This window comes from Naegleria fowleri (genome assembly GCF_008403515.1).
Source record: "Naegleria fowleri strain ATCC 30894 chromosome Unknown tig9, whole genome shotgun sequence".
Taxonomy (NCBI): Eukaryota; Heterolobosea; class Eutetramitea; order Acrasida; family Naegleriidae; genus Naegleria; species Naegleria fowleri.
In genome coordinates, this window is record NW_025407941.1 from 831549 (window position 1) to 856320 (window position 24772).

The 24772-nt window shown below is 36.4% G+C and overlaps 5 protein-coding genes across 5 annotated transcripts; 3 read left to right on the forward strand and 2 right to left on the reverse strand.

Moving 5' to 3' along the window:
* Positions 1 to 830: 830 nt before the first annotated feature.
* On the forward strand, positions 831 to 7918 carry FDP41_011584 (uncharacterized protein; the record flags this gene model as incomplete). Its single annotated transcript, XM_044702008.1, has 3 exons — positions 831 to 3713; positions 3772 to 7567; positions 7662 to 7918. 3 exons carry the CDS (start codon positions 831 to 833, stop codon positions 7916 to 7918), a joined length of 6936 nt encoding a protein of 2311 aa, XP_044567367.1.
* A 20-nt stretch (positions 7919 to 7938) lies between these two features.
* FDP41_011585 (uncharacterized protein) lies at positions 7939 to 17430 on the reverse strand (the record flags this gene model as incomplete). Its single annotated transcript, XM_044702009.1, has 1 exon — positions 7939 to 17430. The coding sequence occupies one exon, from the start codon at positions 17428 to 17430 to the stop codon at positions 7939 to 7941; it is 9492 nt and encodes a 3163-aa protein (XP_044567368.1).
* A 385-nt stretch (positions 17431 to 17815) lies between these two features.
* On the reverse strand, positions 17816 to 19543 carry FDP41_011586 (uncharacterized protein; the record flags this gene model as incomplete). Its single annotated transcript, XM_044702010.1, has 1 exon — positions 17816 to 19543. The coding sequence occupies one exon, from the start codon at positions 19541 to 19543 to the stop codon at positions 17816 to 17818; it is 1728 nt and encodes a 575-aa protein (XP_044567369.1).
* Positions 19544 to 19819: 276 nt separating this feature from the next.
* FDP41_011587 (uncharacterized protein) lies at positions 19820 to 22021 on the forward strand (the record flags this gene model as incomplete). The annotated part of the gene is made up of 1 exon (XM_044702011.1): positions 19820 to 22021. The coding sequence occupies one exon, from the start codon at positions 19820 to 19822 to the stop codon at positions 22019 to 22021; it is 2202 nt and encodes a 733-aa protein (XP_044567370.1).
* Positions 22022 to 22251: 230 nt separating this feature from the next.
* On the forward strand, positions 22252 to 22695 carry FDP41_011588 (uncharacterized protein; the record flags this gene model as incomplete). The annotated part of the gene is made up of 1 exon (XM_044702012.1): positions 22252 to 22695. The coding sequence occupies one exon, from the start codon at positions 22252 to 22254 to the stop codon at positions 22693 to 22695; it is 444 nt and encodes a 147-aa protein (XP_044567371.1).
* Positions 22696 to 24772: the final 2077 nt, after the last annotated feature.

The following is a 24772-nucleotide window of genomic DNA, read 5'->3' on the forward strand; positions in this document are numbered from 1 at the left end:
GCTAAATGTCAATCATGTGCTGAGAAATTAATTTCAAAGGCTGATGATTGACGTTGTGAGAGGCTGAGCATTCACAAATTCAAACCATATGATTATTATAATAATTGACGAATATATTTTCATTCCTCTTCCACTTTGGTGGATTCCTCCAACTTGCTTGTTCCTTTCAATCGGAATCGTCGATCAATCAATGATCGTTTACATAAATTCAAACGTTCTCGCACAGAATTGCATTCGTATGGAAATACCTCGTTTTTTATACAATCCTGAAAGGTTGTACCTGGCTTTCTCACACATTCCGAATATTTCAAAACACAATCAATAAAATCTTGACGAACACCAGCACAAGGAGCAGCTTGCTTTTCAGGAGCCATGAAATAGATAGTAAGGAGAATGTCAATATTTTTTTAAGATGGCGAACTTACTTTCACCTACTTTCACAACACTTCCACATGAATATATTGTAATATATTTTACATCACACTTGTTCTTGTAAATGATGAACGATTTCCCAATATTCGAGGTAGTAAAACAAATGTAAAAAAAATGTTTCTCTTCATTCTTTTTCTTTTTTTTATTTGTACTCACAAAAGTCAGTGCAATTTCCCAATGGATATCCATTCTTAGGCATTATCAATATCACACTTCTTACTTATGCATTGAAAATTTAAAGGTTTAACTTGAAACTTTTGAGTGATGGAATGAAAGGATGCAAGTTCAGTAGACAAAAGAAACATTTTCTTCTGGCCAGACGATTCAAAATCAACACATGTTGCCATTGACATGGACCGTTTTATTCTCCAATGCACTTCATCGTTCATCATTAAAAAATGCCTCTCCTCAAGTCGTCCCATCATCAAACTCCGTTGACGTCAACTGCATCCACACCAACAACAACATCTGCAGCCTTGACGTCGTCGATGAAGGGCAAATCATCATCCTCTTCGCCGATAGTAGTGACGAGGATGGAAACAAAGAACAACACTTCTTATCATTACGATGATTTAATGTTAACGGAACAACAATTATCGGGCAGTGATGAAGATTCATCGGATCAGGAGGATAATGATGTGGAGAGTATGGATACACCATCGGAACACTACATTCAAAGACAACAATATTTATCGAATATTTTGGATGAAATTTCAAGTTCCGACGATGAAAACAATGGTGGAACAGCTCACAACAAATCCAATCATGCATTATCATCCTCAAACCACGCAGCTATATTACGTAAAATATTAAAAGACAATGATGATGATTATCTCAATAACGATGATGATGAATATGATGACGATCGTGATGAAAATTTGTTGGATCAGATCATTCACAATGAGAGTTCTGTTTCCTCTTCGATTGCAAGAAAAAATTCAGAATTCATGTCAACAACCAAATCGAATGGTGCAGTAGAAAACAAACAACAAACCATAGCGCCCAATGTATCAAGATCGAATAGTATTTACTTTTCACCTTCTGCAATTTTACTTGACATGAAATTGGACGATTCTGAGAAATTTGAAATTCTCAAACAAGCAAGTGTTTTAGAACAAACAAAATATCAACTCGAGAAAATATTTATTCCCTATGATCCCACTACGAAAAGACAGCAATATACACCAGTGACAATGACAGGAAATTCCAAAAATCATCTGGTAACAGTTTTGACAGTTCCATCTGAAGAAGAATACGAGAAAAAGAAAATTCTTTTGAGAACTCTTCGTGTGAAACAAACTGATCGAGTGATTGACAATATTCTAAGCTCTGCACGCTCTTCATCGTCTTCTGATGAAGAAAATGAGCCCTCACAACAGCATCATGATGGAGATCAAGAAAATAATCACCACGGAGCTTCTCATTTCGAAGATGACGAAAACATGTCGACTTCATCAACCTCTGAAGTGGCATCTGACTATCTGCACAATTTAATGAGAGCGGATGAAACCGATTCAGATCTTGATTCAGAAAATACAGATCCTGTCAATGAACAAAAGAATCCTCCATCCACAGAAGCATCAAACGAGGAAGCAAGAGCTCTACTTACAGCCATGAGAAAGAAAAACATCAAAGATTTAAAAGAATTCAATTCTTTAGAGAACTCAAACTGGAAAGATTTTTATGGAGGAGCCCTCGCTCAAAACATGTCAATACTCAAGTTAGATTTAATGAAATCGGTGAATGACTATTTGGAAATTCATCGCCAAGAAATTGGTATCTGTAAAGTAATTAAGGTATCCTCAACAATTTTAGCTGTTGGTACTTCGAACGGAACGTGTGTTATATTTTCCAATAGCAGCACCAAAGTCACTCATCTCAAACTCTCTGGAAAATCTAGTACTCCTCAAAAGTCTGTACATCAACAAATTAACCAGTACAATGCTGTCACATGTATGGATATTACCTCGACAGGAAATTTCCTCGTTTGTGGGTATGAGTATGGAGATATTGCATTCTGGAGCATTCAAAATAATGGAGAACTTGTCAAAAGAATTAACGGAAAAGGAGAGGAAAATACTAATTATGAATTTTCAACTCCTATTGACAATATTCAATTTATCAAAAACAATCCCTACAAAATTCTAGTATCTTCGTACGGAGTTGTAAAACTAATTACCCTCAAGGAAAGACTAATTAGACTTGGAGGTAATTCGTTTGTTCATGAAGTATTGAAAGTCACTGATGAAAAATTTGAAAAAGTCGTTGACATGAAAATTTTACCTGAAGGAGAAACTTATCATCCGAGTAATGACTACCTAATTGTAGCAATGGCTACACCTATTGGTATATTTGTGATGTGTCTGGAACCTTTTGTGAAAATATTATGCTTCCTTTCAAAACCAGAAGAAGTTTCCCAAACTCAGCTACCTTACTTGTGTTGGCGAAGAGCTTTAGCTCCTATTCAATTTATTACGACTCATGAGACTGCACTTTCCCAACAACTGAGAGTTCACAAGACTAAACCTCCACTACTAGCCATCGCATGGGGAAACATTTTGAATATTTTCCAACTTGAAATAGAACCTCAAACATTGCTTGGAGAAGTCGATTCGTCACTGCCACACAATTACAACTCGAATGTAAATACTGAAATGTTTAGAGTTTCTTGCATGGAATTCAAAAACGATTTAATTGGAGGTGTGTGGTCGGGAGAACAGGTCATGCTTTTGGTGGATAGAGATCATCAAGTGTTAGTGGTAGATCCATTCGCCACAAAAAATGTCGAAGAGAGAAAAATTACATTTGAAATACCGACCAAAGTCACACAAGAAAAAATTATATCCACACATCATTTGACCTACCATTCAAGATTTGACATTAAGAACGAAAGTGGAAAATTCACTCTTCATCCAGTGCCGTCCTTCCATTCATCCCTCTGTACAAAATCTTCGTCTGTGGATGGCGTTGCCTATTTACTTTGTGACAATGACATGAACATTAATAATCAAGTGGTCATTACTGTAAAAGTGCTCAGTTGGAAGGAGCGTATCGACCAGCTCTTAGAAATGGGATCATGGAATCATGCTCTCAAACTTGCTCTGAATTTTTATCAAGGAAAAGGTATTGCAGTTATTGGTCTTCCAACGGATTCAAGTCTTCGAAAACAACTAGCAGGTGATATCATTAACTCAATTTTGGAAGGATATGTGGAATATTACACATCACAATTATCGTCCGATCATGAAGAATCTTATGAATCTTATGAATATTATGCTGAGGTAAGTCGTAAAATAATATTTCAAATTTAATTTTTTTTTAACACAATCCAATGATTAGTTGGCTAAAACTTGTATTCGATATTCGATTGAAATTGAGAAATCTGAAAAAATATTTACCACTTTTTATGAAATATTTAAAGCCAAACACAATGACAAACTGTTTTTATCTATCATCGAGGAATTCATTGTCAAAGGATTACTAGTTTCCAGAGAATCCGAGATTGTTGTTATTCCCAATCAATTTATTGAAAAAATTATCAATCACCATTTTGAACAATATGATCGACGAAATTTAAGCGCTCTTGAACATTTATTACTGTCGCTTGAATACAATGATCACATCAGCACCAAGGAATATAGCAATCCAGATTTTTGCAAGAAACTTATTGAAAAATGTAAACAATATCGACTCTTCAAAGCTATGGCACATATCTATAACAAGGGATTAGGCGACTTTGTTACTCCAGTGAAAGAGATTTTGAAAATAATTTTTGATCCAAGTAACAATAACGCCAGTGACAGGCCACAATGTGTGACACTCCTGTTTGATTATCTAGAAAACTGTTTTCTCAACGCAATGTCGATTTCAAACCAACGAATTTCTACTAGCTTATTGTACGATATCAAGTTGACGCTTCTGAACACAGTAGTTCAGGAAACTACTGTCAGTCAATACTCAACCAAACGATTCCACACACTTTCTCGTCTGATTATTCTTGACTCTAAGAGATTCTTTAAATGGTTAGATGACGTTTTCTCTGACACTTCAACCACCAGCCTCTGGACTTCCGAACAGCAAGGGACTCAGCCATCTCATCCCCTATATGCACCGTTAACCAAACAGTCTGTTGTGGATGCTTTGACATATATATTTTGTTCTTCCTCAAGCCATGCATTTTCCCCTTGGGAAATCAGAACCAAGAAGTTTTCCATTGAAGAGGAGCAGCAACCACAATCCAATTGGATTCCAAATCTGGAAGATTGCGTATACTTTTCATTATTTATGGCTAAACAGCTATCTCATTCCAGCCAGCAATTTCCAGATAGAAATTCTATTCGTGTCTCTACTGATGTCATTCACAGAATTTTTTCAACCTTGTGTTATGAAGGAAATCTTTTTGACGATGATATTAGCACCACACAACTAGAATTGGTTGCAATTTTAACTAACATTTTGAATATCATTGACAGAAAAGATTCCAAGGCTGTCATTAATATGGAAGAGCTTATTACATGTTGTAGAAATTCTCGATTCCACAAAGTGCTCATTTATTTGTACTCTCTTAAAGGAGATTATGAGAAATTATTAGATGCCTACCTTTCTGACAATGATTTAAGAAGTGGAGTTTTCACGTTTATTAATAATTTGACCAAACTAGAGTCCAACATTGTCAATCGTGAGATTAGTGAACTCTTCCAAATTAATGAAAAGACAATTCTCAATAAGGATCAAATTTATGCAAGAATCAAAACTGCTACCATCAATCATTTGTCACAACTGATCGAATGTGATAGCGATGCCACTGCTCACTTAATCATCATGCATTTTACAAGTGAGCATGAAAAAGTAATTTCTTCGTTGAATAAGTATCCTAAATTACAATTCCTTTACCTTAAAAATATTATTGGAGTGGAGAACACAAGTGATTCGATGCACGAGCTGTTGAAACGTAAGGGGTTAACTCTCGATAGAAATGTTCATCTCAAATATTTCCAATTACTGTGTGAATTTGAACCTCAATCTGTTTATACCTATGTTGCTTCACAACGAGATTATCCCATTGATGAATGTCTTAAATTCTGTAGACAACACAACATCATTGACGCCACATCCTATCTTTTAGAGAGAGGAGGGGATGTTGTTGGAGCCGTCAAGTTGTATCTTGAAAAAGTCGACGAAAAGATGAGAAGTCTTGCAGAACAATGTGTTTCAGAAGAAGATCGATTTATTCGAAGCATCAATTTCAACGATTATCTAGCTGTAACGAATAACTCTGAAAACAACAGTGCAGATGATGGAGGAATTAATGGACCACCACTTTCAGATCTATTCTATTTATTGAAAGAGTTTGATGGAAAGTACAAAACCTTTCTACAAATTAAATGGGAAGAAGAACAACAGCAACGAAAGTTAAAATTGTCAACAGTGGTGGATCCAAAAGTGAAAAAAGAAGAGGAAAAATTCGAGCTTAAAAGTTGGGCAAACAAAATGCTTTCTGTTGTCACTGCTTTTGCCAAGTCTTCAGCATCAGAAATGCATGAAACATCGGCCACTCAAGAAATGACTTCAATGATCACCAATCCTGAAAGTTTATCCAGAGGTAAAAGAAGACTACTCGAAGTTCAGCTCTATTCAAGTAGTGTCATGAACATTTTGCAATCGGAAACTTATGAAAAATTCAAATCTCTCATCACTGATATTGTCAACATGTGTAAGAGAAATATGGACAATGGAAGATTAACAGATAAGGATGTGAAAATATTGTGGTTCCATTTACTGGATAAGATTATTGTGCCTCTACGAGAACTTTTTGATTCATATGCAGCAGCCTCACAAAATAATGCATCATCTACAATCACAGCGGTTGCAACAAACCATTCATCTTCAAAATCTAATGAAAGCATACCAAGTACTCAGAAAAAGAAGAAGAAATCATCAAATAGTGATGACGACGAAGACAATGATTCCAATGATGATGAAATTGATAATGACATGACTTTCATGGATGATCTCAGTGATGACGAAGATATCACCATTGAAGACAACATTAATGATCACAAAGAAATGATTAATTCTGCCATTCGAGAAAAAGAAAAACTTCAAGAAAAAGTGAGATATGAATTTGATCCAGTTGTCACAAAGACAACCTATGAAAAGATTGCCAAAATTGAAAAACGAATTACTTCTCTTAAAAAGTATCTTGCTGATTTAGAGTATGAAAAGGCACGAGAAGAAGAACGAAAGTTGAGAGAAGCAACGGATCCTCTTGCTCCTAAAAATTTAAAAAATCGACCAAGCAATCTATTTTTCCAAGTGTGTTTACACCATTTACTGAAATTTATTTTCACAGAAATGTCAAATTCATCATCAAGTATTCAAGATGAAGAACAACAAGATCCACACATGTCGATGAATGCAGAAAAGAAATTTGAAAAGAAATTTTCTGTTTTTGGATTATTACAAAGTGCAACGATTAATTACAAGAAGGATTTATATGGATATTTTAAAGAACCGCTTTTAGACATGTATGACAAGTGTGGTTTCGAATTAATGCTCTATCATTCCATTAATCGATTATTATGCAATGACGTGAATTGGTTACAAAATCGATACATTCGTCGATTGAAACGAGGTACAAAACCACAAAGTTATACCTGTCGATTATGTGAATCCTCCATTTATGATCTTCAGGAAGATAACATGAAAGGAGGAAAGTTACGAGTGTTTTATTGTGGACATGCCATGCATGAACATTGTTTGGATGAAATTAATTGCATTTCACACTGCCCTATTTGCAGTCATCAAGATGGAGCAAGTGACACGACCACAGATACCATGAAACAAAAGAATACCATTGAAAAGAAAAAATCCATGTCTGGATCATCCTTGCTGCATAATTATTCACTTGAGGCAGATGTCAATTCAGGACAGGTGTTTGTGAGTGTTTACAAAAAGCAACGACTCAGAATGGTTGAAAATTCACTTGCAAACGCATTGAAAGCAAGACGAAAATTATTTGACGAATTGGACAAAACAAATGACAAGACTGTCACAGTGTCGGAACATCAGGGATCGACCTCTCATAATGATGAAACACCACAACAAGAACAACAATCAATAGAGAATTCTTCTCGTGAACAATTGCCATGTTCGGAAGAGTCATCGACAACACCAAATTGTTGCTGCTGGTCAAAAAACACGAACACTTGTGGATTATGTGAAAACAGAGCAACCTCTCAAAGCACTCAGATATGGCTCCTATTCAAAAGCTCAAGTCAGTTATTCTACCATTTTAAAACGACAACGTTTAGTGGATGAAATCAAAGTGGATGAAGACTACGAAGCAACCAAGGTTTCAAAACCACGCAACAACGCAGCTATGAAACAATCACAACCCTCAGTGAAAAAGACATTGAAATTGGATTTACCAAAAAAGTCGACGTCAACCAAAGATGAAGTTAAATGTCAATATATTCCACCATAATCAACAATTTTACAGTTTAATTACAAATCTTCGTTGAGATAAGGATTAACGACACTCTTCTTCTCGTTCTTCTTGTATGCTTCAGTCTTTTTAAATCTCCAATAAATACTCATGAGTGCATCTGTGGTTTCAACTTGAAGTATTGAAATTAAGTCCTCCAACTCTTGAGCCGTAATGGCTTCATCTTGATCTTTTCTAATGTGGAACATTCTCATGGTCTTTCTATTGATTGGCACTGGGAATGGACTATACTTTTTCAAAAATCGTTTGTAAATTTTTCTCACATGCTGAGATCGTTCAAACATTGAATGAGGTCCATCAAACGCACAAATGTCAACCAATTGCTTGTACAGATACACGAGAGGTAGTGAAAATTCTTTCATGCAATAAGATTCAAAGAGAGGACCCAAAACAGGATCATTCACTACATCCAATAATTCACTGTCTGAAGTGGTATCAGTTTGTGAGCCAGCAAAACAGCATAATGTATGTTTTCTTGCAGTCATGCATGATACAAATCCTCCATACACCAGCAACACCAAACACTTGATCATGAATAACAGTATGATTGGTGCTATTTCCAACATGTGAATATGTGCCTGCCGGCTATAGAGTTGGAATGCCACTGAACCTTCAGGGAACGTGTTGCTGTAGAGATTAGGTGCAAGAATATTCAAAATATCATAACCCTCTGCAAGAACCAATAAACTAGCCATAAACATGTATGCAAGCCATTCGAGTTTGAATAAGTAAACGTCTCCATTGAAAGTACCTTCAAACTTTAAAAATCCATCATTTTTCACATCATTAAAATTAAGTAACTTTTTCATGATGAGTTCCACAAATATCATTAAGAAAAATGCTGCCAAAACACTTGCAGCAATAATTCCACCTCGAATCAAACTAAAAACAGAGAATACTAATTTGAAATTTAAAATGGAGACAGAAGCCAATACCAAAAGTATGGTGTATGTCACTAATTGTGCTGCATATATAATAAAACATGGCATGACAAGATAGGATCTTGATGTAAATTTGACATATCTTCGAATTGAATATTTTTCATCCTTCTCTTGGTATTTTTTCATGAGATATTGGAATCTTTCTTTGTGATAGTATTGCCAAATACTAAGAGTGTATGCAAAAATCATGGTACTAAACAATGGATCCACTATTGTTCTCAAAGTACCATCAATTGTGTCCATATATGGTATTTGTACTCCAGTCAGGAAAATATTCATAATAAGACCATCTCTTACGAGAGTGAATATTGCCTCCAATAAAAGAACACCAGTTCCATAAAATGGTATCAAGCCACGGAATTTGAGAGCAATGTTGTGCTTGGTTTTGATCATGAGCATAAAGACAATCTGGAAAATGCAAAAGAAAATAATAAGCGAATTTGAAGTCAAATCTCCCCAAATCTTGTTGGTAAAGTTCTGAACTAATGAAATGTTGGAATCATTGGTTTTTAACACTGCAAAGAGGGTAGTGTGATTGCAACTACAATAAATTCTGTTAAATGTGGGATTTAGATCGGATGAAATCAAATTTCCATTTGGTTTTGAGTTTCCAAACATGGCATAGGAAGCGACTGTAGTGCATCCTTCTTTGGACCACTGCTCTGTGGTTTCATTCCAATAATGACAACCTCCTCCAAGCCATAAATAATAGGGTAAGTAAATTGATGGATCAGCAAAGAAAACCATTTCTATTGGAGATTTAAGCTCACGTAATTTCAATGGTTGTTGATTGTACAAGAACTCTACACTGATCATTGCATTTCCAAGAAGAGTTTGGGAGTTATTTGCATCCAAATTCTTAAATGTTACAATCTTGAAACCAACAAACTGATCAGAAATATTCAAAGGTAAAGGAGAAGTAACATCGAAAGAGGTAACGGTGCTTTGCGTTGAGGCAAGAGTCAATTTTCGAGATTGACGTTGGGTGGTTGTCTCTGCGTCAACATCAATATCAGAGATGAATAGACTTTGCTGCTTAATTTCGTCTGGAAGTTGGACAACCAGCAAATCTCCATTCACTTTCCACTCTCTTGTGTCATTGACGTAGTCTACATCCATGGAGTTATCATGCTTTACATCACTACCAAGCAACAGATTTAATAAATCTCTTCTGTATGCAATTTCCACATTCTTATTAATGAGAGAGAAAGTTTCAGAAGGCTCTGACTCCTCAACAAGTCTTAGTGACAACAGATGAATCCATTTTTGGCAGAAACTCGACAATGTTTGATCCTCGTTTGGCATAATGATGTGACTATTCGCTGAAGGTGTTGACAGCAAGGAATCAAGTACTGACAAAAATGTTTCAGAGATAGATGGTAGCTTGTTTGAGAAACTGCCAGTATTCGAGACAAGTCGCTTATCCACAATATTGATCTTGGATGTGATGAACTTGTTCATTGTCTTCATAGTATTTACGAGTAATGGTTGTAGTAGCTGAGCAACTAATTCACTGATTGAGTCCAAAGACAAACTTGAGGATTGTTTCACTAATGAATTGATGAGTTGCAATAAGTAGGCCTTACTTCGAGTTTTTGAATCTTTGGACATGATGGAAATTTGTAATAATTTTTGTTTTGTAGAAAGTGCTACCTGTAATATCTTTTTTCTAATATCAGGTTCCATTGTGGTGAAAGCTGCAGAGGTCATTTCATATGCTTTACCTAATTCGTTTAAAGATTCACAAAGCTTATCTAAAGTGAGGAAAAGATCTGTTAACATGGATGGGTCGAAATATTGTCGACCATTTCTTTCCAGTATCAATTCAATGTTAGGGAGTATGTCGGTCATATTCTGCTGAATGTTGTCAAGCATTGAAGAAATGGTATTTAGATAAGCCAACCCGTTAGTGAGAGTATTATTGACAATCACAGTAGAGTTGAGAGCAAGATTGACTTGCTCTGAGCTAATCCAGTAATAAAAGTTTTCTGATTCTGAACCTTCATCATATAATATTGCAAATACATGGATATCTAAGGCTGAAGTATGTGATACCGGAAGAAAAGTGACAATTTCATTCGATCTGGTCTTACTTGCCAAAAGTCGAAGAGTAGAGTCTGAACTGTCTCCTACAATTGAATAATAAACCTCATATTTCATGTTTCCACTTATACTAATGTCGAATGAAGGAATTGAAATTGAGAACTGATCCAGTAATGGTCTATTCATGCCCTGTACAACAGGACTTATTTTTACCCTCTCTACTGATAATAAAGCACGGGACTGCATGGATGCTACTTTTCGTGTGAAAGAGGCGCTTGTCCAATATTGATTATTAATTTTGGCTCTTACTTTAAATTCATAAATACTAGCTCCAGACTGATTATTCTCGTATGCAAACAATGCTTTTGGTTCAATGAAAAGAACTGAGCTAGTAGACCTCTTGAAAAGAATTGGAGAGCTCAGCTGGGAATTTTCCTTACCCCAATAACTCACTGTCCATTCCCAAGTAAGGTTTGTAATTCCAGATAAGAAAATTCCTCCAGGAACAATCTCTCCACTTAGTACAGTACTTTTGAAAGGATCCAAAAATGGGCCTTCAATCGTTGGATATACACGAACAGACCAGTTTTCGTTCTGTTTCAAAGTTCTTAACATTTTGAATGTAGAGCTGGTTCGTGTGTTGATTGAATAGTCCAACACGATTACATAGGTGGAATAATAATCAAGTAAATTCGTTGGAATTCGAAGTGAGGATTTGGATAATGCAACATTTGGGGTTAACGAACAGGGTGCGAGCAAGTTAGATGCGATATCTGTACGAACTTGTTTCACGCTGAGAGCATTGTAATCGTGCCCATAAATTCTATAACAGCTCCAATTATATCTTTCATAAAATTCTCCTAACAAAGGTAAATCCTCAGGATCGAAACTTGTTGATGACAATTTGATTGTACCATCAGATTGTACAGAAGGAATATAAATATTTTCGAATGAGTTAACAAATACTTGGCTCTGTAAGGAGTTTCTTACGGCGTATAGCGGCAAATATTCTTCAGTAAGCCCTCCATCGATTTGCGCCACTAAACTCTTGGTCGCATTTTTCGATACTTGTACAGCTTGAGAACGTTCTAATACCATCTTGTATGATGATTGTTCGTGAGTGTTGAAAGAAGATCGTTTTCTCGTTTCTGGAAGGAATGTTTGAACAACAAATTCAATACCGTAATTAACTGTTGGAAGTAAGTCTGTTCCGTTTACAATCCACACTAAACTCTCCTGAGTGTTATGAGTGATTTTGTTGTAAATTAGCTTATTCCAAAGAGTGACATTTTTGCTTGTGTTCACTGTTGTTCTCCAAAAATATTTTTGAAAGCTTCCATACTTTGATGGAGAGAAGATGGTTTTGCTTGCGTCTAAGGTAATCTGATCTGAATCCTTAAATAACAATGCAGTGGCAGGATGATCTGTTGAAAACTTTGAATCAAATGAAAGTGAAATATTTGGTTCAAAGAATGAAGCAGGTGTGCTGCAAGTAGGTCCAAAATAGTTTTCATAGCATGTGCAAACTCCTGTCGATGTGTTGCATTTACCTCCGACCGTACCTTGGCCAAGTCCACAGTCGTCATCTCTGAAACAATAAATACCAAACATGCTACAATCAAGGTTTTCAAGTAAGAAATAAACCGTGGTGCTTGCATTGTTCATTAAATTCGAAACGGACAAGGAAATATTATAATTGTGCTTTGTAGATAAGAGTGAAGAGGGAACTACTAAGGTGGAATTTTTCAACCTCAAAATTGGAGTAGAAATTCCATTGCTGTACGAAGAAATATCAAACGTGAATGAGAAATTTGATGTCATTTGCACTGATAAATTTGTCGAAATAACAAGCTGCATACTGCATATTTGTGATATTGCCGAATCAATGATTGATCCCGATTGAGTCATGTATTTTCCATCGGTAGTGATGGAAGAATCTCCAATTATCATGGTAGCCGATGGAGGTACGCTCACTTCACATTCACGGCCACTAAATAAGCCGTTTCGGCATTGGCATGTATCAGGTGCAACACAAATGCCTCGTTCTAACCCACCACAAGCAACGTGCTCTGAATCAAAACTGGTCAAATTGTAACATATAGGAATGTCACAATTGTTACCAGTGAAACCTTTTTTGCATAGACATTTTCCAAACCAACAGTATGAAGATTTCTCAGTTTTTGGTACTTTGGCACCATTAGGAAGTGACACAAACTGGCTGTCAGCACAATATAATCCCTTGTTTTGAGCATCCGTACAAGATCCCTCAATGGAGCAATCATTTCCAAAATAGCCATCTGCACATTTGGAAGAATCAATGGTAAACAATGCATCACCTCGTGAACATTTCATGGAGACAACTTTTCTATTACCTGTAAACACAGAACTAAAGGTACTAGAAATGGAGTCTAGTAAGTCAGTAGAGCACAACGAATGGTATTTTAAGAAGGGATCAAAAGGTCCAAAATATGAAAATTTCAATAACCTATCGGTACTCGTTAAAATGAGTAACGTAAAATCATCTCCTTCAATGTCTACAACTGAATATTGCTCTGTTTTAGGGAAAGAAACCAGTACGGATGAATTAAAAGCAGCGCTTGTTATGGTAACGTTGCTGTAGAATTGTGTATCTGATGGGCATGCAGTAAAATAATTTCCAATACTAACAGAACTGTTTGCGACAATAGCAGGCAGCAATAGTTGATAGTATAATTTGTTATCGGTTCCTAAGCAAAAAGTACTACTCATGAGCGAGACAATCTTCTTGCATACAGAAGAAGTGGACAATGTGGCAGTGTTAACAAACAATTCAAATGTCGAATCTTGTTGTGAATCTTCCGCGCCATAAAACACAAAAGGAGTCAACAAATTACTACGAGAGCCCCTCAACAACGTGGAAGCCTTGAATATGCTGATTCCAATGTTATAAACTCTACTGTCCTTTCCAAGAATTGAAATGTGGCCTGTGCTTACGCTGAAAAGGTTACATGGAATGTTGAAACGAACCAAGCTAACATTGGTATAAATCACAGTATACAGAGGATTTCCTTCAAGGGTTGGATTGAAATTAGCATTCATCATTCTTCTCAAAAATCCACCCCAGCAGAATAAATTTCCAAATGAGGAGAGAGCACAATTTGCATCTGAATTATTGATTTCTTTGAATGAATATCCTGAGAATAGGTCAAACGATACTATGTCTCCGCCATCAGGTAGCCCAACAATTTGATACTTGTTGGTGGCTGTTTCGAGATAGAATGATTGCTGACCTTCTACTGAGAAAACCAAAGTTTGATTGTCATGCTTTAACGATGTCAATGAGTAGGTGTCGCTTAGTGACACAGTATTTAAGTCTCCAAATTGAGATAATTCCAATGTGTTGACCAAATTTTGAGCAGGTCCCCAAATCTTCCAGGTTTGATCTTTTACCAGATAGGAGGAAGCAAACATGGGTCCTCTTTGAAAGCCACTACCTCTAATGTCTCCAATTTCAGAAATCGATGTAAAGTTAAAAGCTATGTTGAGAGGAAGTGAACCACATTCACTATTGTAGTATCCTGTTCCAAAATTTTTCTCATATACATTAAAATTAGTAAGGGCACCAGAAGTAATAAAGCTTTGTATACGCAAAGTTGAGACTCCAATAAACAACAATACACTTGGTACATAAACAGTTGAGGTTCCAATCTGTGTTTGAATCAACTGAGGAATTTGCACAATTTCATTTAAATCATCCAAATATTTAAACTCTGGCATAATCTCCTGATAAATATTCGTACTTGCAAGTTGAGTGTGCATTTGTAAATTAAAAGTCGTATTGTACACATTCATATCATAATTCTCACTTCCATTACCAAACTTTGCTACCATGAAAATTCTTTTTTGATTGGTCAAGTAGAGAGAAAAGCTATCAAAAATATAGTACTTCCATACTGATTCTGAGGCTGTTGGAAAATTAAAATCCACAGGAACAGGATACGGTACTATCGATACCGAAGATATTCCCAATTTTGCATTCTTGTTGTTACCCCAAACAATCAAAGTTCCAGAATTTAATGTCACCACAGACCCACCACTATTGTAGAATATGTTGGTCACTCGCTTCCAATCTACCAATGGTGAGTATGTAAGTGAGTAGGTATCCACAACTTGATAGTCAGAATCATTACCAAGGCAAAATGCAACATTAATTTGGCAATAATGATTATTGCCTTTCATGTAAATATAATCAATATTCCTATTTGTAGCCAAGAGCATGATCGAGTCAATATCATTGGAAGTGTCATTAGAGTATGCTTTATCGATGACAAATGAAACAATGTGCAATGATTCACTCCCCTTATTTTCTGGAACCATATGATATTGAGAAAGCAAGCTTGAATTACCAGCAATAAGATTATCCTCAATTCTAAATAATGTCCCATTTTGCTCCAAAGCATATATTCTTCTGTAAGAAGACTCAATTTGAATGAAGGTAGAAGCACCATTGCCTGAAAGTTTCATTCCCTCTCTAAAATCATCAAGCCATGTGAGTAATTGACCATTATCAAACAAAATGGCACCTAAAAAATGATAGTCATTGTCAGTGCCTTTGTAGATACAGAACTTAAAGTCTCGTATGCTTGAAGCGCTTACAGAGAAATTTTCCGAAATATTGAAAGTATTTGTTATTCCATCAAAGATCAGAAAGGGTAAAGGCACGCTGAGAGATCTAATGGATTGCAACCACTTCTTTGTGTTGATGCCATTTGTACGCAACTCGAAGAAAGAACTCGATTCAAGGGAGGTCAATTTCATATTGTTATAAGAGCAAAAATCTTCAATTCCTAACCATTTCTCATATCTCGAGAATAATCCTGTTTTATATTGCTCCAGAACTGGAAGTATTAGAATTTGTTGTCCATCACTCGAAACTGCTCCAAACAAATGCATGCCATCGTTACCAGAGTATGTTGATGTACCGGATTTGAGAGCTGTTGGCCTCAATTCTCTTTGATTGGAAACCAGTACAGGGTCATGTAATATAAAATTCAAAGTATTAGAAGTAGTACCATTCAAAATTTGTGAGGATGACGAGAGAAGATTCTGTGCTGTCGAAAACATTTCAGACAACAAATCAGAATTTTCCTTCGTAAAATTTTTGAAAGCATCTGATATTGGCAAGTTGTACAAAGTCAGATTATTATGCTCAAAATAGGGAATGTTTTTCATAAATATTGAAGTTAAATCAGTGTCATTATGATCTATGAATGGTCGATAGAGAGAAGATTCCGAATATAATAGCTCAAAGGAAGAAGGAGGGAGGGAAAGAGAGGGTTCTTCTAAGGCTGATTTAAGTGTTCTTGTTTGAGCAGCATTGACAAATAGAATGAATCTATTGGTCGTGCCAAAATTGGATAGTGTAGCACTCTCTGCAAAATCCTTGAAATGTAAGTACAGACTTTGAAGAAGCCAATGATGGGGATATTCATAGCTGTTGGTGGTGGAAGTTGATGAGGAATGATTGTATTCATGCATGAATAAATTAATGTAGTTTTGAGTAGTCGTCAGTGCTAGTGTTGTTGCATCATGATTGACAGCTGTATCTACTGAAATGGAAGCAGTGTTCCAAAATTGATGCGAATGATGAGAATAGGATTCTAATAAAATGAAGTTGGAATGATAATGTTGGGAAACCAATGAATGTTTCGAGGTGTTATTTACATTCACATGGTCATTATGATTGTTAGATGATGAGATAGATAAAACCGTAGAGGACAAACTAACAATGCCCACAACATTTGACACACAGAGCATCATTGATAAGATTACAAATGCATGTATCCATGAGGCCAAATGACTCAAAATTTGTTGTGAGAATGTGAGGTTCCGCTTTTTGAAAATCTTCTTTTCTGAATTGGATGATGATATGGCAGAAATTAAATTCATTCGTTTCCGAGTCATGATTTTGTTGTTATTAATGTTACTGCTATTGGAGTGATGATGATGATTAAATAAATTACTAATATGATTCGATGTTGTTGTTGAAGAGGAAAAATCTTCTTGTTGCAGAGAGTCTTCTGTGCCAAATAGGGAAGCTCTTACTTGTGGCAGTATAAATTCACGAGGATGTTCTTGTCGAAATAAACAATTATTGGAGTGTGGTTCTTGTAGATGATGATAGAATCTCTCTGAATCGATCAAATGTTGTTCATCATTATCAATCTCTTGTTGTTGCTCTGTCCTACCACCGTCGTCGAACACTTCCGATGATGATGATGCGAATAATTTTTTAATAATTGTTGTTGTTTTTGGATGTTGGTGTTCTTGAATATCTGTTCCCAAAACCTTGATTATCGTGTCGTTGGGGTGGTTCTTGCTAGGACAAGTTCGTACAAGCTCGGAGGAGAGGTAGCAAATACGAGAGGTGTTTGTTGGTCTCTCATGTGGTGGTTCGTTGTTGTTGTTTGGTCTGAATGATGAAAAGGGAATGGATGACAGTGCTCGCTCAATGATGATGCGCGTCATAATTGTATCGATGATGAAACGGAGGAGATGAGTGTATTTGAGGTCCAAGGATGGTAATTGATGTCGCTGATGGAAGTGTGGTTGGAGGATTTAATAATGCAAAGATATTCGTTGCGATAACTTTTTTTGAGACAATGTTCATTTGGTCGACAGGTGGCAACGGACTGAAAAGGGCTAACAAGTTCAAAAGCTGAAACATCACGATCCTGAATTGGTTGCATGAGAAAGAAAATCTAAAACGTTTGCCACCAACTGATTGATGGTTATGAGAGAATAACATTGTTTGGATGTCAGTACTTTCAATCTTTGTTCCTCTTATTCCTGATTATTAAGGGGAAGACGACATTTACCAGTTTCAATTCTATATTTTGAAACAAATAGATAATTACAAAGTGAAAGTGTTTTGTGTTTGCTCAATCGAATGATGATGTTGTTCTCCTTCTGAGATTGATAACGATTGACTTTCTTGTGTGCTGTTTTCAGATGGATTGGCTAAAAAAGGCTTCTGAATTTCTGTTGTAGTGTTGGTCACCACCAGTGTTGACGTAGAAGTAAGTGGTTCAACAGTCACTATTTCTTTCTCTTGTTCCAAAATCTTGTGACCTTGCAAAACTTGCTTTGAAAATTCAATGATATCCTCGATTAATGGCTCGTATGGATTTCCCATACTAGCTCCAAGACCAATGATTGTAAAATGGTTGGTGTGACCTCCGTATCGTCTGTATTTGACTTGTGGGGGCCTTTCCGAATTCCATAATGGATTTTCAGACGACAAGTCTTGATAAACTTGTTTCATTTTCTCTGCAAATTGTTCTCCTTGGTCTACAATGGAAAAGAATGAAAACAAAGTCAAATCATTCTCAGCATTTGAAATAAAAAAGGAAGGTACAGATTTTAGATCTTTGATGTGTTTGGTGAAAAATAGTCTCTCTTTTTCAACGTAGAATATTGGTGAACATTCTTCGTAATTTTCGGCCACTCCAAAAGCAGGTTCAACAATGAGCTTTCTAGGTAAGTTCATCACTCGATCTGCCACATACTGAACATCAAAAACGGCTCCAACACAAATGACGCCCTTAATTTTTTCTATGAGTAGTCGATCGAGAAGATCTCTCTGATTTTCAGTACCATCCTTGATTTGAGGTTCCTTGAGATTTTTCAAATTCATTCCATATTTCAGAAGGCACAAGCTTATTAAATGTGCTCCAGCGCTGTGTCCAAATAGAACCATGTTTGAAGGATCACCTCCATACTTTTCAATATTATCAACACAAAATTGGAATGAGGTAAGCACATCTTCACATTGGTCTGGTACTGCTTTGACAGCTGGCGCCAATCTATAGCCAATGACCACAAATATGCACGGAAAGTCTTGACAAACTCTCATGGCCAATCTACTATAAGTATCGAACCATCTGTGATTTCTGTCACCTCTACGCCAACTTCCTCCGTGACAAAAAAACAGAACTGGCAGCTTGACAGCTTCCTGCGTGCCAGTTCTTTTCACTCTACTTCTAAAGATGTTCAATTTGTGTTTTGGATCATTGGATCCTTCAAAATATGGAACGTCACGACACGACTCAACCTCATATCGACCTTCTCTCACTGTCACCGAGATCATGGTTGTTGTTTCTTTTTTTTGTAATGTACATTGTTTCTTTGGACTTTCAGATAAATTAATGGCACTATTGATACCACTTGTAGGATTCGAAGAAATAGCAGCAGCTTCACTCTTCTTCTTTTTATAAATTTCCAAAGCTGCTGGAGTGGTTCTACAGAGAGTCCATTTAATATTACTCTTTCTTGAAACTTGCAAAGAAACGGATCCTCCTCCTCCGCTCACATTCGTTTGATTCATACCCGAATTTACATTCAAATCTCCACTCGAGTCCGAGGAAGGCAAAGCAACCATTTCTTCCGATATTTGAAAGGTCGTTTCATCCATGGATGCCATCACGGAGGAACTGGTGATGTTAGACACAGAACCACTGCCATCCACCTCATCATCAAACTCATCATACTCAACATGATCATTCGGAATATTTACAGTCTCTCCATCGTCGTGTTCAAGTCCAAGCACTTGTTGTTTGAGGCGAACCCACAAGGCATACATTTTTTTTAATCATGATTATTACATTATTAATATTATTAAGTATTTGTTCAGATCTGAATTATAATTAGATGAGAAATGTCCTTCCATCTTTCTCCGAAGGTGATTGACCTTGTGGTGTCCTTTTGATCAGTCTAAAGAGAAGTGGAAGAAGAAAAAATGTGAGTAAATCTTGGCGCACGTTTGTTATGATTCTGAAATTGTAAGGTGGGGTTGGTCGGTACGGTATTGGTGGTTGATCTTGCTTCTTCTTTCGACGACCTTTCAAGTGTCAAAAAAATGGTTCACAAGAAATCAACAACCACACTTCACGATGAGGAGGATCCACGGATTGCAAGTTCGAATAGCCATGATCAATCATCACCTTCATACAAAAACCAACTACAAAAAATACTAGATGATTATTCTTCTTCTTCTTGTTCCGAACAAGATCATCGATTGACCGAGCATGAACGAATTTCCAATGATTTGGATGTTATTTTCGGATCTTCGTCCTCTGAAAATACCAAATCCTATTCGATATTGAAATCAACAACGACGAATGGAAATCGATATAAATCAAAGAAAATTCGGAGAAGTGGCACTCAACATTCCGACAATAATTTTATCATTTCATCTGGTTTTGGAAAATTCTCTTTCAAATTTCGAGTGATGGTTGTATGTGTGATATTTTCAACATTGTTTGGAGCTTATTTTCTGAGTGGTTTCTGGAGTCCTCATGCTTCAAAGAGTGCTACATCTTCATCGGAATCTGTTTTTGTTGGAGAGAAAGTTGGAAATACATTTGGAAGACATTTAAAATTAATATTGGAACAGTATAAATCAGGAGGTGGAATAATAATAATTGGTGACGACCATGACTCGAATTTAATTCTCTCCATGCAGCAGAATTCTATTTCTGCATCGAAACAAGCGCAGCATGCCTTGCTTTACAGTAGAGTACGACAAATTCATCATCATGAAAAGTCACAACATGAAGACATGTCAAAAACGTCATTAATATTGGAAAATGTTTGCATGAATCATAGAGGAGAATTTCTCTTCTTTGTACCGTCTCAAGAATTTTATGAACAATTTTACAAACCGTTAATTGGATTGAGCTCCAATGGTCCATTCGCATATTTTCAAACCACACGCTTTGGCAAGAGAGGTGCAGCTCGTATGAAATTCATAATTGGTCACAAAATTCCGAAATCCTCTCAAAACAACAATATTCGATGGATTGACCGGCCAACAATAGCAATGATGAGATTCGCTGCCAACCATATTGGCCACTTGTTTGCCGATAATTTAGTAGCATTAGTGGATTTGGCAATGAAATTTGAAATTAACTTGCATGAATCTTTGATTTTGTTTTTGGATGAAATATTTTATAGAACTACCAATGGAGACAATTCATGTTCATCAGACACTTCTCGACAGGTACATCTTCCTATTGTGAATCCCTCAACAAAGAAGCATTTATGGTGCGAGGAAGAATTGGCGTCACAATTTGAAAAGAAACCTCAAGCTGTGAAAACTTCTCTCGTGTGGACACAAATGCTCTCGTCCTTGCCCATTCTCCAAAAATGTTCATATGTTGTGTCGACGAGTGAAACATCCCACTCTGTAGCTAATAGAGAGGAGATGTCACAAACCGATGCTGCCTCTCTATATTATCGAATTGAAAAAGCTCCATGTCCAATAGATGATTCCTTTTCTCGAGAGTTGACAAACAAGCAACGGAGTACCATTCTTTCTATTCAAGATATTGAGACTCAATCGAACGATAGAAATCAACAACCATTCAAGGACAAGTTAGAAAATTCCCGAGAACAAATAGATACATGCTTTAGACATTTGATCATTGGTGTTGGAGATCGATCGATAATGTCACAACAGCCTCACAGAAAGCATTCTCAGTTACAATTCAGTGAATTGCCAATTCAACAACTTCGAAAAACAATTCTTTCAAATTTGGGAATTCATTCTTCATCATCTATGGACTCTCCTCTTGTCAATATTTTAATTGATTATCAGAGTATTGACAATCCACATGAAATTGCAACAAGCCTTGAAACTCATCTCAAAGAAGATGCTCTTCTATTGAACCACTTAAAAAACATTAACATTTACAAGGACATGAAATTGGAAAACTTGAATGAAATGGCACTCGTCGAACTCTTCTCACAAACACACATTTTCCTTTCCAATGCCACAAGTAGTTACGCTTACTTATCTTTATTCATGCCAACATCCTCTCACCTTTTATTGTCACCCAATTGTGACAGTGTCGTGGAGGTCTCTAAAAATCCTCAACCTTATAAGTGTTCTTTGGTGGGTGTTCCTTCCCTTCATTTTCTGAATGCCATGTCCCATCTCACACTCATTCACTTGTCCGATTGTGTCTCTAAAATTTCACAACAGGTTCGTGTCGAATTGAATGCAGAAAAAGCCAGTCAAATTATATCCATGATTTTGAAACTGAGAATTATTGTCTAAAGCAAACGACCTGCAGGTTGTTCCTTTCAAAAATTGTCATATAAGACATCAACATAAGTTCATTTTGAATGAGAATGTCATTCAGAAAGGAGCATTGTCGCAACAAACAAAAAAGCGTGCGCACTCTTGACAGACCTTCTTGTGGATCTCTTTTTGTAATCCAATTTCAAATTCAATTTTTAAAAAATAGCTCTTTCCGATTCGATCCGATTGTTTGCTTTTTCTGAGAAATGAGTTTTTACTTTTCCGACCACAATGTGGATGAAGAGAATGACCAACACAATCACCTCTCGGGTGATGAGGTCATTTGGAGAATTATTCAACAACATCAAGCAGGTGTTTTTGATTTGGATGCTCATTCCGGTAAACCACCTGCCTCTAACACCTTTTTGCGGGATATGGAAGTGATTTGGTTTGATCCCGAAAATCCAGAACATGCCTCACACAAAGATGAAGACTGCCCAATTTGTGGAGAAGGTTACAAAAAGGATGACCAATGTCATGAATTGGAATGTCATCATTTCTTTCATTTGAATTGTTTAAAAACATGGCTCCGAAAACATAATACTTGTCCCATCTGTAGGAAGGATGTGCTAACGGATTGTCCAGAATATGAAGAGCGGAAATTAGATCCCAATAGAGGAAAGGATAATATTCATAGCATGTATATGTAATTTGTTTCTTGCATGATGATTGTAAATATTAAAATATTGTGATCTATTTCACCTACACAACAATAATGCTCAACCAACAACACAATTTTGATGAAGATGTGTTAATTTCAACCAAGCCATAACATGCTTTCAGAATTTGAACAATGTCATACTCATAGAGTACATGAGTTTCATTTGCTGTATAAATTTTGGATCTAAAAGAAGGAGACAAGTTGTGTCACCAGCACCAACTATCGAGTGAATGATTCGTATCGTCGACCAAATTTTTCTTGTATTTTCAAACATCTCCACTTATTTCACAAAGACATGCATCTATTAAGGGTATTTTATTTTGTTCAATGATTAAAGTACAACAAAAATTGTGCATATTTACAATAACAGCAACCACATGCAAGGTTACTTTTTCTTCTTTCTAGAGATAGTGGTTCGAGAAGATTTCTCGGGTCGTTTGCGATTTTTTTGGCATGAGCTGGAGCGCAGTATTTGAATCCGAAATGCAAGAACCCTCCAACACCATGGGCCAAAAGATTGGTTCTGAAATTGGTCATTTTGGGATCAAATCCATAACTCTCCAAGGTTTCATAATTCACTGGAAGGTCACCTGTGATCTGAAGTTCCATCCAAAGACCTTCTGTTATTGCTTTGGTGGAAGAACTATTAGTCCAGAGTATGCACACAAAGAGTTCTTGGATTGTCTTAGTGAGAAAACAAGTGCCTCGATCACAACAACATTCAGGACTTATCTCTCAGAATTCTTCATGATTGGGAGGCGTGCAGTCACTCGAATGCACTTGATAAAATGCACATCATTTTCAGTCAGTGCTTGTTGCCATTTTGCCATCTGTCGGGTGAGCCATGCCGGATTGGAGAAACACTTTTTGTCGTTCGCTGCAAATGGACAACGTCCAATATCTGTCTTGCCAGTCTCTTGACAACGTTGTTCGAGTTCCTTTTCTGAGCATAGTACAGTTTCCAATTAGCTTTAAAATCGAATATCGTAGAGACGTAGTGTACGAGAGGAAATGTTGTTTGAATTTTTTTGTTTTGTTTGGTTTTGTTCTCTGTGAGAGACTCAGCTTTTAATTTGCCTGCGCACTCGCGCGCAAAAACAAAAATTTTTGCGGGACGGTGTGTTCGAACTGTCGATACGCTCTGCAGACTTTGTTTGCAAGATATTCTTGTTTCGGTGGTTGTACGGAGACCATCGATCAGATCGGTAGAAAAACGGTGTATTTGCATTGTTGAATAGTTTCGTAATAATGAATATGTTCAGACGTATGTCTTAAAAGTGAGGCTGTGTTTTGTTTCTTGCGGAGAATGATCAAGGAATACAGCCTCATGGATTGGTAGCATGCAAGTAAGATCTGCTTATGTTTAGATTCATCACATCAAGCTCTTCAACTTCCGATCAATTAAACTCGAAACCATCAAAAAAAAAAAAAAAAATACCTTTTAGAGGAATTGGCTCTCACTTGTGCCTAAGGGAGCTATTCATCATGGAATCATTTGGATTCTCCTATTTTAGATAAATATCGGTTGGAATCGTAGGCTGAAGAGTTTGTCTCAGTCTTCTTAATATATTTTTTTTAGAATCTCTTAAAAGCCATATTCTTTCGGCCACAATAAACATGATGGTGTTCATCAAGAATTATCATCTTGTTCTTTACAAGATTCATTGGGTTATATAGTCTTCAAGTGATGTTTTTGTTATCGACTTTGTGTTTTTTAAGGCTCGTATGTACCTTTCAGTGAACAAAACACAAACCTTTGACTTGACCTGATCCTTCAACTGTCACAAAAAAATTACCATCTAAAAAAAAATGAAAAGTTCCCTTCTCTTCGTTTTGTTATTCGCTCTCATTGCGTTCCAATGTTTTTCCTCTTCCGGAATTGAATCAGTGAATGCTTCTCTCAAGCCGCAATCTCGAATGCGTGGAGTGAAAGAATTGACTTCTCGTAATTTTAATTCGTATATTCAAAGACATAAATATGTTCTTGTTGAATTTTATGCTCCAGTAGGTTTTTCAGTAGTTGAATTGATATTGGTGATGATTGGATATTGAAACGTTTGCGGATG